Genomic DNA, 16,303 nt, shown 5'->3' with positions numbered 1-16,303 from the left:
TGCTCCTCCCCTGTCTCTTCGGCTCTGTTTAAGAGCCGGGCTGCCCCAGCGCTACCGGCTTCACGGTTTGCCGGGCAGCCTCCAGACCCTGCGCCCCCGGCTGGGCGCTTCCCCTCCCGGGCTCCAGCTGCGCTGGGGAAGCGCCGGCCGGGGGCGCAGGGTCTGGGGGCTGCCCGGCAAACCGTGAAGCCGGTAGCGCTGGGGCAGCCCTTTCCTCGTGGCTGGGAGTGGGAGGGAGGAGGGGGCGGAGTTAAGGCGGGGAGGGGGTGGAGTTGGGGCGGGGCTGGGGTGGGGAATGGGCGGGGCCAGGGCCCATGGAGGGTCCTCTTTTTTTATTTGCTGGATATGGTAACCCTAATGAATTTCCCACCACCACCCTAGAACTAAGGGACCTTTCAAGAAGTCACAGAGATGGCATAGCAGTGTCACCCTTCTCTTGCAGGAGCCCCCCAGTGCAGGGATCATTCTGGGGGAGACTTCAGGGACTGGTGGAGATAGGCTTGCCATGGCAAGGGCAAACCAATACTTTGAGTAATATGCAATACTGCACAACAGCTCATAAGGGCTATTGCAGCAGGGATGCAAATTAAGGGCTGCCCTAACCTGTGCAAGGGGGCCATGCCAGTCCCCAGCAATGGGGAACACAAGCCACCATCACCCTTTGATCTCTGCATTATTGCCCACACCAGTATGGAGTGAATCTGGCTTACTGAGCACATAACACTGAAGGAAATTGAGGCAACCGATGCTGGGGTATCACCATTTTTCATTTTGAAAACAGAAAAAAAAATGATGAAATATAAACATGCATATAAATAACTACATGGATTTCATAAGCAAATGCAAAGAAAACTACAAGTTACAATGAATTTGGAATCTACTGGCCTCAGTAGAATATATTTGACTGTACCTGAGCTGGTCTATATAGCTTGTGGAAAGCAAACATGTGACTCAGACATGATCACATGATTGCAGAATTTTAACTCAAGGAGGGCTGGTCTTTGCTTGAAGCTGCTTTTTTATTTTCAGAAGTATATCACTTAAGCTCCACAGAGAAAGATTAAGGTAAATGAAAATATAGATATATAGTGTGTGGGTCTTACCATATTCTCCCCCACATTAATTAAGGCAAACTTTCAAGCTAAAATACAAATATATTTTCAATGCAATAGAATAGGATTTTGTTATCAAATCAGTTTTCAACAGTTTCAGTGCATACATCAGCAGTCACAAACAAAAATGTGGAAAAAATGCCAACTGCTCTCTTATTCACAGGCTCAACACAAATTTTAGGATAAATCCTGTGTATATGATGGTCATTATATAGGTTTAGCCATGGTATCTCAATGCCACAATAATTAAATTTTCCCCTACAAAATACTAAATAAATATTGTAGAACATTCAGTATACATTCAGCACTTCCATTAAGAATTCTACCAGCATTCCTAAATACTGAAAGAAACTTAGTTTTGTCTTTCTTAAACTTAGTTTTGTCTGATTAAATTATCAAACTTTTTGAAATGTGTGATGGTTTTATGGTTTGGATATGTTTTCCAGATATTTATTTAATATTGCCAAATTAACCTTGCATGTGATTGGTGGTATATATAAAATAAACTGTTGGGAGTTAAACTAGTTAATCATTTTGGTTTACTTCATGTTTTCTACATTTGAATTTATCTTAAAATATTGTTAAAGGAGTAGGAAATGTACTGTAAAAACAGAGCTAAGATTCACACAACTCACATGTATAATAACACTTCCATTATTATTATTATATTTATTTTTACCATAGCACCAAAATTCTCTCCCCACCAAAACTTCAAATCTTAAAATAATCCAGAATTTTTGATGGAGGAAATTTTTTTAAATTGCACTCTTGCAGTCACACACTAATAATAAAAACTGGTGATTTACCCAGCCAATCTCTGTAAGTGTCCTTAACCAGTATCAGCAGTGTCCATTCAGCCTCTTCCAATTAACTCAGTCATTATTTCTTTCCAGTACACTTTAAGTGCATTAAACTAGAGTTTTTTACAAACTCATAAATTGTCCTCCTCCAGTATTGCTCCTTCAGAGTCCATTATATTGTCAAGGTAATCTATTCATAATCCAACCTTAAGAAAAGTCACTTTAACTATATAGTTTGATTGAAAATGAGGTTTAATAAATTAAGCAATAAATTGTTTAATTATCTAACTTGTTCCCTTGAGAGAACTTGGGGTTTGAAAAAAACCTCAAGAGTTGACTTTAGTTTCAAGAGTTAACACTAAACATGTTCCTTACAAACTCTGCCCTGATATGTGTAATTAGCTGAGATATTCCCTTTGGTGTAGTTTAAGTGCCAAAAGCATGTGCTTTGGATCTGTAAAAGGAGGTAGGAGGGGTGTGTGAAGAGTTAAGTTAAAAATGCTCACTGCTTCATTTATTTTAAATATTCAACATATAAAAGTAAAAAAAAAAAAGAACCCGTTGCACCCTTTTTTTTTTTTTTTTTTTTTTTTGGAAAGCTGATTATTTCCCCCCTCTTATAAAAGGGGAAGATATACGGGATATTTTTTGTTTTGAGGTGAATATGTTGTTAGTCTAAATCACTCTGATATGTCATGTTCACTTATACTGCTATATGCGGTGTTGTTTTAGCCATGTTGGGCCCTGGATATTAGAGAGACAAAGTGGGTGAATTAAAGTTGGGGTTCAGTAAAATATATTATCTCACCCACCATGTCTCACTTATACTGCTGTCAGTTTTCCTTCTTTGCTGCTTTTGCATGTTGATCAGGAGAACACAAGCCCCTAAATCCCACCACCACAATTTATTAGACCTTCTTAAAATTTTTTGACTGAAGTAAAATAGTTCCACCTGAGTTTGAATGTCAGAGGTGGGTTTTCCCACAACTTCTGGACAGGCCTATCTTTAAAAAAGCTAAACTCTTGCCAATGATACAAAGAAAACCCCCTCAAATGGTTTTATTTAGTCATAAGGATCTTCCAAATCTTATGAAACAGATATTGCTGTATTGCTGTAGTAAACATTTCCAGTCTATTTATTGTTAAAATACTAAAGTATTGTATTGTTTCCCCCTTCTGTCTTTTTCTTTTAGGTTTGCACCCTCCAATAATAACTAAAGACTATCAAAATACTGTAATAGAAAGCAATTTAGAAAAAAATCCCTCACAGAAGGACAAAGAATAGTACCTATCAATATGTTGTTTCTTCTTTTGCCCCAATACTTGTTATATTCCCCAAATGGGTCAATCTGATACATTTGCAGTTGCATTAATCTAATACAATATTATGTTTTACATAAAAAGTAAAATAAATTTAAGAATGCCCCATTTAGTGCCCTTTAGTTTTATAACCTTTTAAATAAGATTTCCTCAGGCTCCCAAAAGTTGTGAGGCTTTGCAGTCTGTCTAGTTATTGATATCATTCTCATCACCCTGGTGTCAGAACATGTTGCTGTTTTGGTTTAAAAGGTAGGAAAAACAGAAGCTGGTGTGAAAAGGGGAAAGAGTTACACACAGAGTTAGCACACTTGCCAAACCTCATGCCTGAGGATTTTGGCTTTACGTTATTTCTGAGTCCTTCCCTCTTGTTAGGATGGATTTTGATGTTTGTTTCAATGAGACATTTAAATCAATTTTTTTTTTCAAATCACTCATTCAGATTTGACACTGTCCTAAAGATGGGAGAAAAATGAAGGTTGAAGGGAAAAGAGTCAAGTAAAGACTAAAAATTTGAGAACATGACCTCTGAAATGGGGGAGAAAGTAAATAATACCTAATATAGAAAGAGCACAACTACAATTTACATCACACTATTTGGTATTTCACATGCCCTTGCATTATAAATGTCTTCATTCCCAATTTGTAGAACTAGAGTTCAAGACAACCTGTCAAGTCTTCTCAACCACTGGATGCAATCTCCCTGTCCTGCCTTGTGGTGTATTAATTTTGAGTGTGTGGGAAGTCAGTGGCAGTGGAGAGGGGATTTTTGGCTGCTCTAGAACATGAAAGCATGTGTTTTGTTCGTTTTGTTTTAATACGTTAGCTGACACGTTTTAACAGGGTGCTCCTTAACTCGATAGCACCTAGGGTTTATCTGTTCTAGGTTGTTGTTTTTTTTAACTCAAGTTAACTGATAGTCAGCTAGCCAGAGAGAGGTACCATGTTTGTATATGCTACTCCACAAATGTTTGTTGCGGGACTATCACCACGTACAAATGTGTAGGCTAATTCGAGTTAACTGGCAATCATCCAACTCACGTTAATTTCTTTATTATAGATATACTGGTCGTGTAGACCGGGCTTAGCTCCTTTAAAAACATTTTGTTTGGCTATGCTCGAAGCTAGGCTCCTAAAGGTTTCACATTAGGGTGAAGCCTCCTCACTTCAGTCAGGCTCTCTAGAAGCAGTACCCCCTTGGAGTGACTAGAGGTGCTGTGGGGGAGAAGTAGCAATAGAAAAGTGCGGGAAAGGGGGAGAGAAGCAGCAGCCCTACACATGTGGGAAGAAGTAGGAACACGAGCCTAGCACGGGGGGAGGGAGGAAACGAGGAGGCAAAAAGCCTCCGAAGGTGCAGTGGGGATGAGGAGGACACAGCCCTGGAAGAATTGAGCGTGGGGGGAATGGGGGTCGGTCTCTGCAACAGAGCTCCCTCAGATGCCACCGTCACGCGCACTGACTACTGGGGGGCGGGGGGGAATTACAGAGGTAGTCTCCCTCCCGCCTTTACTGGGCTTGCTCCTGGGCCCTTCTTTGCTCTGGCCCCCGTGCCAGGAGGCAGCACTGAGGGGGAGGAGGGAAAGCTTCAGCGGTTGATAAGGGCGGGCAGTTCAAATCCAAGCGAGGGAAACCAACAGCAGCCGCATGCGGGGAACTGGTGCTGGCTAGAAGCGGCGGCTCCTCACCAGGGCAACGCGGTGGGGCCGGGGGCGAGAGAGGCTCGGCGGTGCCTCGGCAAGAGGCAGGGAGCAGCGCCCCGCAGGGCAGCAGGGTCGGTGCCCCTCACTGCTCCCAGTCCAGCTTGCAGCATGTTGTTAACTTCAGTCCCCATCGCTCAGCCCCATTGACCCCCTCGGAGAAGCCCCAGGATTGTGGGGCAGAGATTTCCCTTTGCCCACTGAGTTGCCGGAGAAGGATGCGGGGGTGAAGCTCCTGCCTTCCTGGAGCCCATCATTCAAGGTGACTGAGAGTCCGACAGGTGTTATTCCTTAGGTGGTTGGTCTAGTCAATTAGCCTCGTTGCTGTTGTTACGGGCACTAACTGCAGAGGTTACAGCTAATAAATATATAGACTAATTGGTTAAATTAATTGTTTTGTGACTTGAACGTATTTTGCCTCTGAGCTGCCTAATGCCTTTGGAATGCATTGATTTATTTTTGCTTCTGCCTCTGCCTTATTCTGGAACGCTGTCCTCCAGTTAAGTATCACGGCTGTTCGCATCACATAGCACTTCCTCATCCGAGGATCTCAAATTGCTTCACAAAGCTGGGTAAGTTGCATACCCGTTGTGCTGGGGGGATTAGCTACAGCATCCTTCATAGTAATTAATATTGTTGGGTTGTAATGACTCATTTTGGGTCAATTAGATTGGGATACTTGCACAGCTTGATGATTCTTCAGGTAAAGTTTGTTTGCTGCAGAGACCAGACTTGATTTAAATACTGGAAAAAACTATTCATCTCTATACCAAGAATGCTTCTCCATCCCTTTGCTTAAAATAGCAGGTGCACTGAGAAAGGAGGACAGAAATAAGTTCGGTGATGCCGGTAACGTACACCTTTTATATTACTAATCTAAAAGAAGCTTGTGGCAGTCAGTTCAGAACCCAGTCCTCTGACTGGTAGTTCTTTGTTCTAGCCACTATGCTTTCTTGTTTCCCAGTAATCATTGCATCCTTGAGCCACTTCAGAAGAGGGATCTTCACATGGAACACCTCCTCTCTAGACATCCTAATCCTCCCATGGCTTGGTTCTCTAAATATTTCATCCTGTAGATTGTCAGGAAGCACTCTGCGGCTCATTGGTAGTCCATTGACCACCGTTTGAGAGCCACAGTGTTTGAGAGCCACTGGTGCTCCTGCCAGGGAGTGGGGTCAGGGTGCAGGGGCTTGCTCCCCTCCCCCAGCAGGAAGGCACACGGAGCAGGGTAAGCCCAAGTGTCCTGACCCAGCTTCCCGGCAGGAGTGCCGAGTGGGTTGGAGCATGGGGTTAGGGTGCCCAGATAGCAAGTATGAAAAATAGGGACAGAGTGTGGGGATAATAGGCACCTATATAAGAAAAAGCCCCGAAGATCAGGACTGTCCCTATAAAATCGGGACATCTGGTCACCCTACATTGGGCACAGCCCTGTTGGCCCAGTGGCTAATCTGCCACTGGTTCGCTGTGCCTCAGTTTTCTCACATGTGAAATGGGGATAATGACATTTCCTTTTGCAAAGTACTCTGAGATCTATGGTTGAAAAATGAAGTGTAATATCTAAGTATCATTAGGCTACTAAATTATTGGATTTAAACATGTTTCATTGTGTTAAAGGAGAAAACTCTCATTAAAACACCAAATCTAGAATAACTTGAATAAAGAAAATTTTGAAAAAGGAATACTAAGGGAGGTTTTAAATGTCTCACTGAATTACAAAGAAAAAATATTTCACTCCAGTGGGAGATATCAATCTTCAAATGAAATGAGACTTGGTTTGTAAGAATTTGATGCGTAAATGTATACTAGTAAGTTTTGAAAAGGTTTTTTTTTCCCTTTAATGTTGGATTTGCAACATTATGCCCTCAATCCTGCAAAATCTTATGCACAAGATGAACTTTACCTTGTGAGTATTCCCACTGAAATAAAAATCAAATACATGCATAAAGGTTTGCAAGATGGGGGTGCGGGTTAGGAAGTGTTACCAAGAATGATTACGGATCATGTTCTGTTTGTCTGCTCTATTTCAATGCTTCTCCCCTACAATGTTAAGAATATATAGTGTCAATTCAAGGAAGTGTATAAGAAGCTCAGAAGTGCTCTTCTCTTCTCCCCCCCATTCTCCCTCCCCACATTTTTTTTTGTTAAGTTTGTAGTGCTTTGGGATATTATTTTAATAAGGCAAAAATTATTTTTGCCAGATCTCTCTGCCAGTTCAGATCTCTGTTACAGAGTTACATGAGTTCTTTTTTTCCTTTTTTACCTTCTGTTCCTTTTGAGACAAAGAAAAATGATCAACTTTTACTTCTTTAAAAGTATAGCATCCTAATTACAGCTTTTGATATCCTCTACTTTCAGTTGTTTGTAATGTTAGAACTAAAAGTAAATATTGTCGTCCTCCTCCCCACCCCTCCATCTTTCCCGCTGTATTTTGACTGTATTGGAAAGCAAGGACCAGATCCTGCAAACACTTATGCACATGCTTCGCTTTCAGTGCATGCATAGTCTCATTAAATTCAATGGAACTATTAATGTATTTAAAGATAAGTATGTACAGTATCTATGTTTTTGCAATATTGGAGCCTTGAATGGCTATTTTAAAAGCTATTTACAACTATTTAGCAATTAATTCTAAAACAGCTTTGTCTCCTTCCCTTCTAGAAGGTTTTCGGCATCTCTTTGCAGGCAGAATGCTTTTCGATGCATCTGGCTGATTCATATTGCTTCCCTCAGCATGTTTCTGTTGTGTACTCTGTAGGGGCTCTGCTCTGAGCACTCCCAAAATGTTCATTTAGGTCTACCAAGTCCCTGTGTCCTGTTATGATCCACTTACTTTGGAGGTGTTTGGACCTCTTGCATGTTGTCCTCCCCATCTGTTGGTCCCAATACAAGCCTGGTCATGTATCATCTCTTTACCCTAGCCTACACTTCCAAGCATTTATTATCCTACTGGCAAAACCCTACCTCCCATGTTACTGTTCAGTCTTTTGCCTCATCACCTGCCAATACTCTGTGTCTGCCTTATCCTTGCCCTTTACCTAAGCGTTAGTTTCCCCACACACTGTGTGCTGTAGTCTTGTTGCTACAAAGAAAAACTCTCCCCTTTACACATCCATCACTAGCAAATGGAATTAAAAAAAAAAAAGGGACCTTTCATCTTTGGGATATTGGGTAATTCAATGCCCCAAATCCATCAAAAGATAATTCTGTATAACAGAGGGTGGCACAACTACTTTTTTTCTAGTAGTGGGAGGCCCAACTGGCTCAGGGTCCTTGGTACACTGAAGACATCCCACTCTTTTAAATGGCCCATGAAGACCTATTTTTGTCTGGTATGAGAGACCAGTGACAATCTCTAGGTATATTTCCCAATTTACAAGAGTTAGAAACTATTATACACTGCTGCAAAGCTTGGAATTATAAGATGTGTAACTTTTTGCTAGCTTTGGTGGCTCATGAGATCTTTGTCCTTATGGTTACATTATTCAAAATATTCTTACGTCTGCTGTGTCCTGGGCTTGCAAAATAGTAACCTGGTCTATGTCCTTGCCAGTCTGATCTGGGAAGGAGAGGGAATACGTTTTTATATCTTTATAGAAATAGGAATCAATGCCTTAGGTAATCATATCCTTCAGAGAGAAATCACATAAGTACCTAATTCTGTTGTTCCCTTGAAAAGAATGTGTCCTTTCTGACTATGCAAAAAGCTTATTACCATAGGGCAGAGTATCTCTTTCTCCCCACATATACGGGAAGAGTGCTAATTAGTTCTCCAGTGCCCATAAATTGTATAACCACAAGGTAGGAGCTATATTACCCCACATCACCAAGAGACTGAGCAGAAATTCTTGGTGGTTTCTGTTCAAAGTAGTAAAGAAAATGTCTTGGAGCAGTGTAGTGACCAACACTAGACTGTCCTTTTTGTGTAACTGGAACTCAACTGTTTCCAGTGTTGAAGGACTGAAGGATCTGAATAAATTTGTGGAAGCTTGCTGACTCTCTAGACAATTAGTTAGGATTATCAGCCACCAGGGCTCTCTCTTTCTTTAAACAAACCAAACTGCCACAAAGGCTTTTTTCTTTTCTCCCATCAGCACTAATAAAATAGACTAATTCATGAGTTTCAATCCCCTGTTGGCTCTCAAGAACTGAACTAGCAGAACGTAGAGGGACTCTATGTACATGAAGGGTGAATTCTGACCCTATTGAAGTCAGTAGGAGTTTTGCTATTCACCTAAATGGGGCCAAAATTTTGCCCATTGTCTATGATCGGACTGAACCCATTCTCCATGGATGATGATGATGATGACTGGTACATCAGCTATTTAATCAGATGTGTTTTTTCACATACTTGGTTTTTCTTATGCCATGTTTTTTAAGCTGTTCATCCCCATTATTTTACATCAGTAAAATATTTACTATCTATTTATCTTTTTAAATATCGATAGTGCATCCATCATGCTAGAGTGTGAGTGCTGTTTCCACAGAGATGCAATAAAAATATTTTTCACTATGGTTACTATTTTGATGGTGAAAGAATGTTATTTAAATGAAAATAAATCATTGGTAACTGTATTTAAAATAAGTTCTTTATGGCTCATTCTAGAAATAAAATGCTGTCTTCACTTTACAGAATCAGAGAAATTCCAAGTGAAAGATGTCAGAAAGTCGCTCAGTGCTGTCTATTCTTAAAAGAGGCAGGTTGACTTCTCCCAGCAACAATGTGAAATACTCCAGCTTTAAAGACTCTTGTTCCACCTCCATATTTCATGATAGTGGATTTAATGTATCATTAAAAGACCCTAGCTTTGATCATACTGATGCAGAACATAAAGATGAACTGAGCGCGAGACATCTATCATTACTACATGAGTATTCTGAACATTCACACCCTAATTTAGTAATTCCAGTGTTGTCTCCCATCGAAAATGGAAAGAATTCTATCTCCTTATCTGAAAGAAGAGAGGCAAATGTTGCTACAGATTTTTTTGAAACTCCGAAAGTAAGTAAAAAAGACTCATCACTGCGTAGGAGACTGCTTCTGTCTAAAACTGCTTTGGGAGGCATTGTAGGATGCTTTGAAAGACAAGCCAATTCGTCGGATTGCAGTAGGAAAAAAACATCTCATGTTCTCAGCTTTGACGAAAGACTTTCAAAAAGTTCTTCGTATTCTCCAAGAGATAACACTTACAAACCTCTAGCTACTAGCACTTTAAAAACTGAGGAGTGTAGTCCTGCTTGCCAAAAATTGAGACTTGCCTTTTCACAGCAAAGGACTTCTACAGTAGATGATTCCAAATGTAAAAACAACTTGTTGTCAGAACCTGAATGTTTATCTCCAATTCACCTTAATACTTCTAAGGACACTATTATTGACAAGACTCCTAATGAGTTCAGTGATAGTGCCCTTACAAGCATTAATGATGAAAGCACCTACCTGGAATTGCTTAGAACCCCTACATGTTGTATGTTGTCTGAGACGAATGAGGATAAATTTCTGACTCCAGTCAGCAACCTAATAGCAGATTTTAACTTTGATTTACTTGACACAAATACTCCCCCTACTCATGTGGTAAGTGACTTGGACTTTTCAGTGCCTGAAGACAGTGGGTTTAATTCCCTTGGCTTAGATAAATCAGAAGATTCCTCTTCAGATCATGAGGGATCTTTCCAAGAACTCCTTCAAAAACAGAAGGAAGTTTCCAAACTTCTGGATGCTAAAAGAAAGTTAAGAAAACTAGACCGAGTGAGGAGGTTATCCACCCTTCGGGAACGGGGTTCACAGTCAGAGACAGAGGAAGACTATGATATTACACTAATTAATTCAGAATATAAATTAAAAGTAGCAAGAGACCCTGCCAGTGAAGACAGTGGATTGGTTTTTAATGAGGAGAATAGTGGAGATTTGATTCTAAATCTTGGGGATTTATCAAGAACGCCTGCTTTACAAGTAGTCCATGAAATCTTCATGCGAAGCAAAAGAAAAAGACCAGAGCAAAATGGACTCTTGGAGAACTCTGAAAGAGCTGAAATGTCTGTATTAGAATATATTCTTGCTGGACTCATAGGCAAAAAAATGGGCCTTGAAAAATTAGATATTTTAACAGAATTAAAATACAGAGATTTAAAGCATATTCTTGCTATAGTTTTAGGTGCTTTGACTGTGGAAAGCCTATGCAGGTAAGAAATACAACTATATACCTTTTTTCAAAATTTTGAAAATAAGGGTTTTTTCCCTGCCAATGAGTTGGGGAGCTGGAACAGTGGCCTGAACAGTATTACTCCCATGTAACAAAAATAACATTAATTTGCTACTGATGCGTTTGAAGTAACAAAGAGATGAAAGAATGTAACTTGTAATTAAGTTCTATCTAATAATAAAGACCTAGGGTATTAATTCCCATTTTTTTTGTAATCAGTGAAAATATTCATAAATGTTAAGCTCAGCTCATTTCCCAGAGCATCAGTTTATGATGGTGCAATATTTTGTTGCAAGTCTAAAATATCAGTAGCATAACAAGACCCCAGAGACTTCTAGTGTTATAATAGGTTACGGTGCCTCCTTCCCAGTTCCAAAATTCACCTCCCTCCAGTCCTGTCCCCCCACAGCCTCAATCCAGCCCCCTTAACCCTGTCACCTAGCTCCTCTTTAGCTCCAGGCCTATCCAGATACCTAGCTTCTCCCCCAGCTTCTACCTCCTTCAGTCCAGCCATAGCTCCCGCAGGCCTGATGCAATCCTCCCACCTTGGTCCCTCCAGTTCCACTCCAGCCCTCCCCCCACCACGCTCAGCAGCTCTGATCCAGCCCCCTAGTTCTGCTCCAACCCTCTTCCCCTCAGCTCTCAATCTGCCCCCCTCTCCTACCCATGCAAAGCAGTCAATGGTTTTTTACCTTGTGTTCTGTCTTAGGAGATGAGCCCTCCCTTACCCCATCTGTATTTAATTCCACATGGTGATGCAGAAGAATATGTGAGGCAATGTTATGTTTCAAGTCAAGTCTGTAAAGTGGAGTTTGTTACAGTATATTGCAACATTCTGCAAAATGATCAAGATAACATTTTAAGTCATGATAAAACTGAAGGGGTTAATTTTTAGTATTAGGATCTTAAACTATACCACTCATAAAAACTTAAGCAAGATTTGAAAGGTGGATGGTACTTTTTTTGTTTTGTTTCAGTATTTGGAAAGTAAGCAAGAACTGGCGTGAAATTGTTATACAAGACAAAAATGCATATCTCAGGAGAAAGCTGTACATAAAACAGCTGAAGGCGGAAGCTGGGGTAATGTATCTCCCAAAGGGAGTATTTTTCTAAATATTGGGCGTGTTGGAAAGATTTGGGGAGAGGGGAAGAATGTAAAGATCCTAGCAAACTGCAGAAATCTCCCAGCTGACAATGAGTTGTAAAATCTTTACCCAGTAGATATGACTCAGAATACACGCAGAGACCTATTCTGAGTAAAAAATGTCATTTTTAGTCTTTTTACTCTACCCACACTTCAAGGAAAATGTTTAAAACATGTAGTGCTTGGAATCAATAGGATTTTCCTCAAATTATAACAAATTTAAAGTGAACCAGGTTTGGGTTTAAAATCCTGTCCCTTCGTCTTAATCTCTCATATGCCCCATTTCAACACCTTTTTCTTTTTCTTCCATTTTAATCCCTGCTTGTAGGTCCAGTAGGACTAAAATTGTGACTCCTTCCCAATTGTTTGATTTGTTTTTTCTTTGTGGCTTAACTTATCTCTAGGGTAGGGATTCCGTGAAGTGACTATCCTATAAGCAGTTGGAAGTGTTTCCTATTCAGATTTCTGAAGTAGGAAAGATATCGGATGGAATTGATGAGGGATGAGGTCTTGTAAGTGGTAAAGGAGAATCAATTTGGTCACCTTGAACTGATTTTTATAGACCACAATATTTCCTCCAATGGGTCCTGTTTTGTCCACCTGTCCATTAAATACTAAACTTGTACTTGAAGAAATTTACATGTTTTGTACCTCTTTATTGTGAAAAATAAAAATAGTTCTAAAACAAAAATAAAGCAAGCTATATTAAACAAAGCCCTGGTTATCTTGGTACGCATTGAAGCTGATTTCTCGTCTTATCATCATCATCTGTAACAGGGATGTCTCTTGCATGTTGAAGATGCCGCCACAAGACTTAATATGCTGCGTAGATCTGCTCTAAGACCTGTTCAAGCTCAAGCTAAAACTGCTGTGTTACAAACACCACCTTCTTGCAATGAGCTTTTAACACCTACAGGATGCAGTTCTGTTCCCCAGTCAACTAGTAAACAGGAAGAGTACCTTAAGGTAAGCAATGTAGCCAGGTGTTAGCATTGAAAATAAAGATTTCTTAAGACGAATCTTAGACTTCTTAAGATGTACAGTCAAGAACTGCAGATATTAAATGTCGTTTTCTCCCCTATTGACACAGATTGCCAAAACCCTTTTTATTGATGAAGCTTTAAAACCTTGTCCAAGATGTCAGTGCCCAGCTAAGTATCAGCCCTTAAAGAAAAGGGGACTTTGTAGCCGAGAAGCCTGTGCATTTGACTTTTGTATTTTGTGTTTGTGCACCTTCCACGGGTCAAAAGAATGCAGTAGTTCATCTGCAAAGCGGCGAAATAAAAAAGATGCTCTTCCAGGAAGTGCCCAAAGCAAGAGAAATTTAAAACGACTCTAAATTTATAAGGAACATAGGTTTCCCTACTCTCTCTCAATTTTTGATCTTGTCTATATTTTTTATTAATTATGCATATTTTGAAAGTAATATTGTCATTTTGCCCAATAATTAAGCTGATGATTTCTCATGTACATATCTTAAATTAACTTAGTGCATTTTGGTAAGTTTTTGAAAAAAGTGAAAAAAATTTTAAACTTTTAATGTCTTGTTTTACCCGTCATGTGGCCAGACACTTCCAACATCTTAATTTTTCAATAAAGTACTTTCAATATAGTCTTCAATATCTATTTTACATCACTTGAAAATTTAAAGTTGTGATTCTTGTCTCAATTGCAAATTAAAGAGAAAGTTTTTATGATTCAATCTTTTCTATAGGTTTTGTTATGAGATTTTTAAAACTACAGTTTTTAAAAACATGCTGTGATGAAGCATTAGATAAGCACCGACTCAGAGGAAATACTACCACCTAGTCAATCGACAATGCTGTTAAGATAGAATATTCAATATTTTTTTTATTATTATTTTTTTTAAAGCTAGATGGAACCATTATGTTGCTTTAGTTTTATCTCCTGTATTACACAGGCTGAAGAACCTCATCCAGTAACTTCTGCATCAAGCCCATAATTTCTGGTTGAGCTATAGCATATCTTTTTTTTAGAAAGATATCCAGTCTGGATTTAAAGATTTCTGGTGATGGAGAATCCACCACATCCATCTATGTAGTTGTTCTGGAGGTTAATTATCCTTATTGTTTTAAAAATATGCACTTTATTTCTAGTCTGAATTTGTCTAAAATCAGCTTCCATACATTGGACTTTATGCCTTTTTCTACTACTGAGCCATCTGTCACAGTTTCAGGATTAGCTATACCTTGCCCCTAGTCTTTCTCAAGGGCACCCACTTAAGGTTTCAGGCTCCTAGCTGTCACCTCTGTTGGGTAGAGACCTGCATCTCTCTCCCTCAAGACTGGGCATTTAGGCTTGCAGTTCTTCTTGCAGTCCTACTTCTGCACCTCACTGTGATTTTTCCCCAGCAGGTCTGACTGGGAACCAGCACCTGTGGTTAACCTTTCTCTAGGGGTTGCAACAGTGTATACCAGTTACTAACCAGCCTTCTTTAAATACATTGGGAGCAAGAGACAGACAAAGGAAAGTATAGGTCCTCTACCTAGCGTGGAAGGAGAGCTAATAATTAATGACATCAACAAGGCTGAGGTGTTTGTTGCCTATTTTGCTTCAGTCTTCACTAAAAAGGTTAATGGTGACCAGATACTCAACACACTTAATATTAACAACAAGGAGGAAGGAATGCAAGCCCAAACAGGGAAAAAAACAGGATAAAGAATATATAGATAAGTTAGGTATATTCAAGTTGGCAGGGCCTGATTAAATTCATCCTAGGGTGCTTAAAGAACTAGTTGAGGCAATCTCAGAACCATTAGCAATTATCTTTGAGAACTCATGGAAGTTGGATAGGGTCCCAGAGGACTGGAAAATGGTACTATATTTGCCTTTTTTTTTTTTTTTTTAAGGGTACAAAACAGACATAGAGAATTATAAACAAATCAATTTAACTTCAATACCCGGAAAGATACTGGAAAAAAGAAATAATCAATTTGTAAGCATCTACACGAGAATAGGGTTATAAGGAATAGCTGCCATCTATTCGTCAAGAACGAATCATGCTAGATCAACCTAATTTCCTTCTTTGACTGGGTTACTGACCTAGTGGATCAGTGGGAAGGGGTAGATGTGATATATCTTGATTTCAGTAAGGCTTTTGACACACTCCTATGTGACATTCTCATAAGCAAACTAGGAAAATGTGGCCTAGATGAAATTACAATCAGGTGAGTGCAAAACTGGTTGAAAGACTGAACTCAGAGTCGTTATCAATGGTTCACTGTCAAAGTGGGAGGGCGTATCTAATGGGGTCCTGCAAGGGTCAGCCCTGGGTCTGATACTAGTCAATATTTTCATTAATGACTTGGATAATGGAGTGAAGAGAGTATGCTTATAACATTTGAAGAGCACACTAAGCTGGCAGGGGTTGCAAACACTTTGGAGGACAAGATTAGAATTCAAAATGATCTTGACAAATTGGAGGATTGAATTTCATCTTGTTAAATTCAGACCAATAATGGTGAGTGCAAATGCACAACTACACAAGGGAGAATAACTGGCAAGGTGGCATTACTGCTGAAAAGAATGTGGGGATTATGGTGAATCACAAATTGAATATGAGTCCATTCTGATGCAGTTGTGAAAAAACCTAATATACTTCTGGGGCATATTAACAAGAGTTTTGTACATAAGACACATGAGATAGTTTTTCCACTCTACTCTGCTATGGTGAGACCTCAGCTGGAATACAGTGTTCATCCAATTCTGGGTGACACACTTTAGGAAAGATGTGGATAAATTGGAGAGAGTCCAGAGCAGAGCAACAAAAATGATACAAGGCTTAGGAAAAATTAAAATATTGGTCATGTTTAGCTTTGAGCAAACAAGACTGAGGGGGGCCTGATACCAGTCTTCAAATACATTAAGGGCTCTTATGAAGAGGACAGGGATCAATTGTTCTCCACGTCCACTGGAGATAGGATGAGAAGTAATGGGCTCAATCTGCAGCAACTTAGGTATAGGTTAGATAATAGAAAAAAATTTCTAACTATAGAGGTGATGGTTTGGAATAGAT

The 16,303-nt window shown here is 39.7% G+C and overlaps 1 protein-coding gene across 1 annotated transcript; it reads left to right on the top strand.

Annotated features, from left to right (window-relative positions):
• Positions 1–9,574: 9,574 nt before the first annotated feature.
• On the top strand, positions 9,575–13,753 carry FBXO43 (F-box protein 43). Its single transcript, XM_034759457.1, has 4 exons — positions 9,575–11,103; positions 12,101–12,203; positions 13,045–13,233; positions 13,358–13,753. The coding sequence occupies exons 1-4, from the start codon at positions 9,581–9,583 to the stop codon at positions 13,604–13,606; spliced, it is 2,064 nt and encodes a 687-aa protein (XP_034615348.1). The 5' UTR covers positions 9,575–9,580; the 3' UTR covers positions 13,607–13,753.
• The last annotated feature ends 2,550 nt before the right edge of the window (positions 13,754–16,303 follow it).

Source organism: Trachemys scripta, chromosome 2 (assembly GCF_013100865.1).
Source record: "Trachemys scripta elegans isolate TJP31775 chromosome 2, CAS_Tse_1.0, whole genome shotgun sequence".
Classification (NCBI taxonomy): Eukaryota; Metazoa; Chordata; order Testudines; family Emydidae; genus Trachemys; species Trachemys scripta.
Note: the sequence above shows the minus strand (reverse complement) of the source record. Positions and strands in the feature narration are given on the sequence as shown.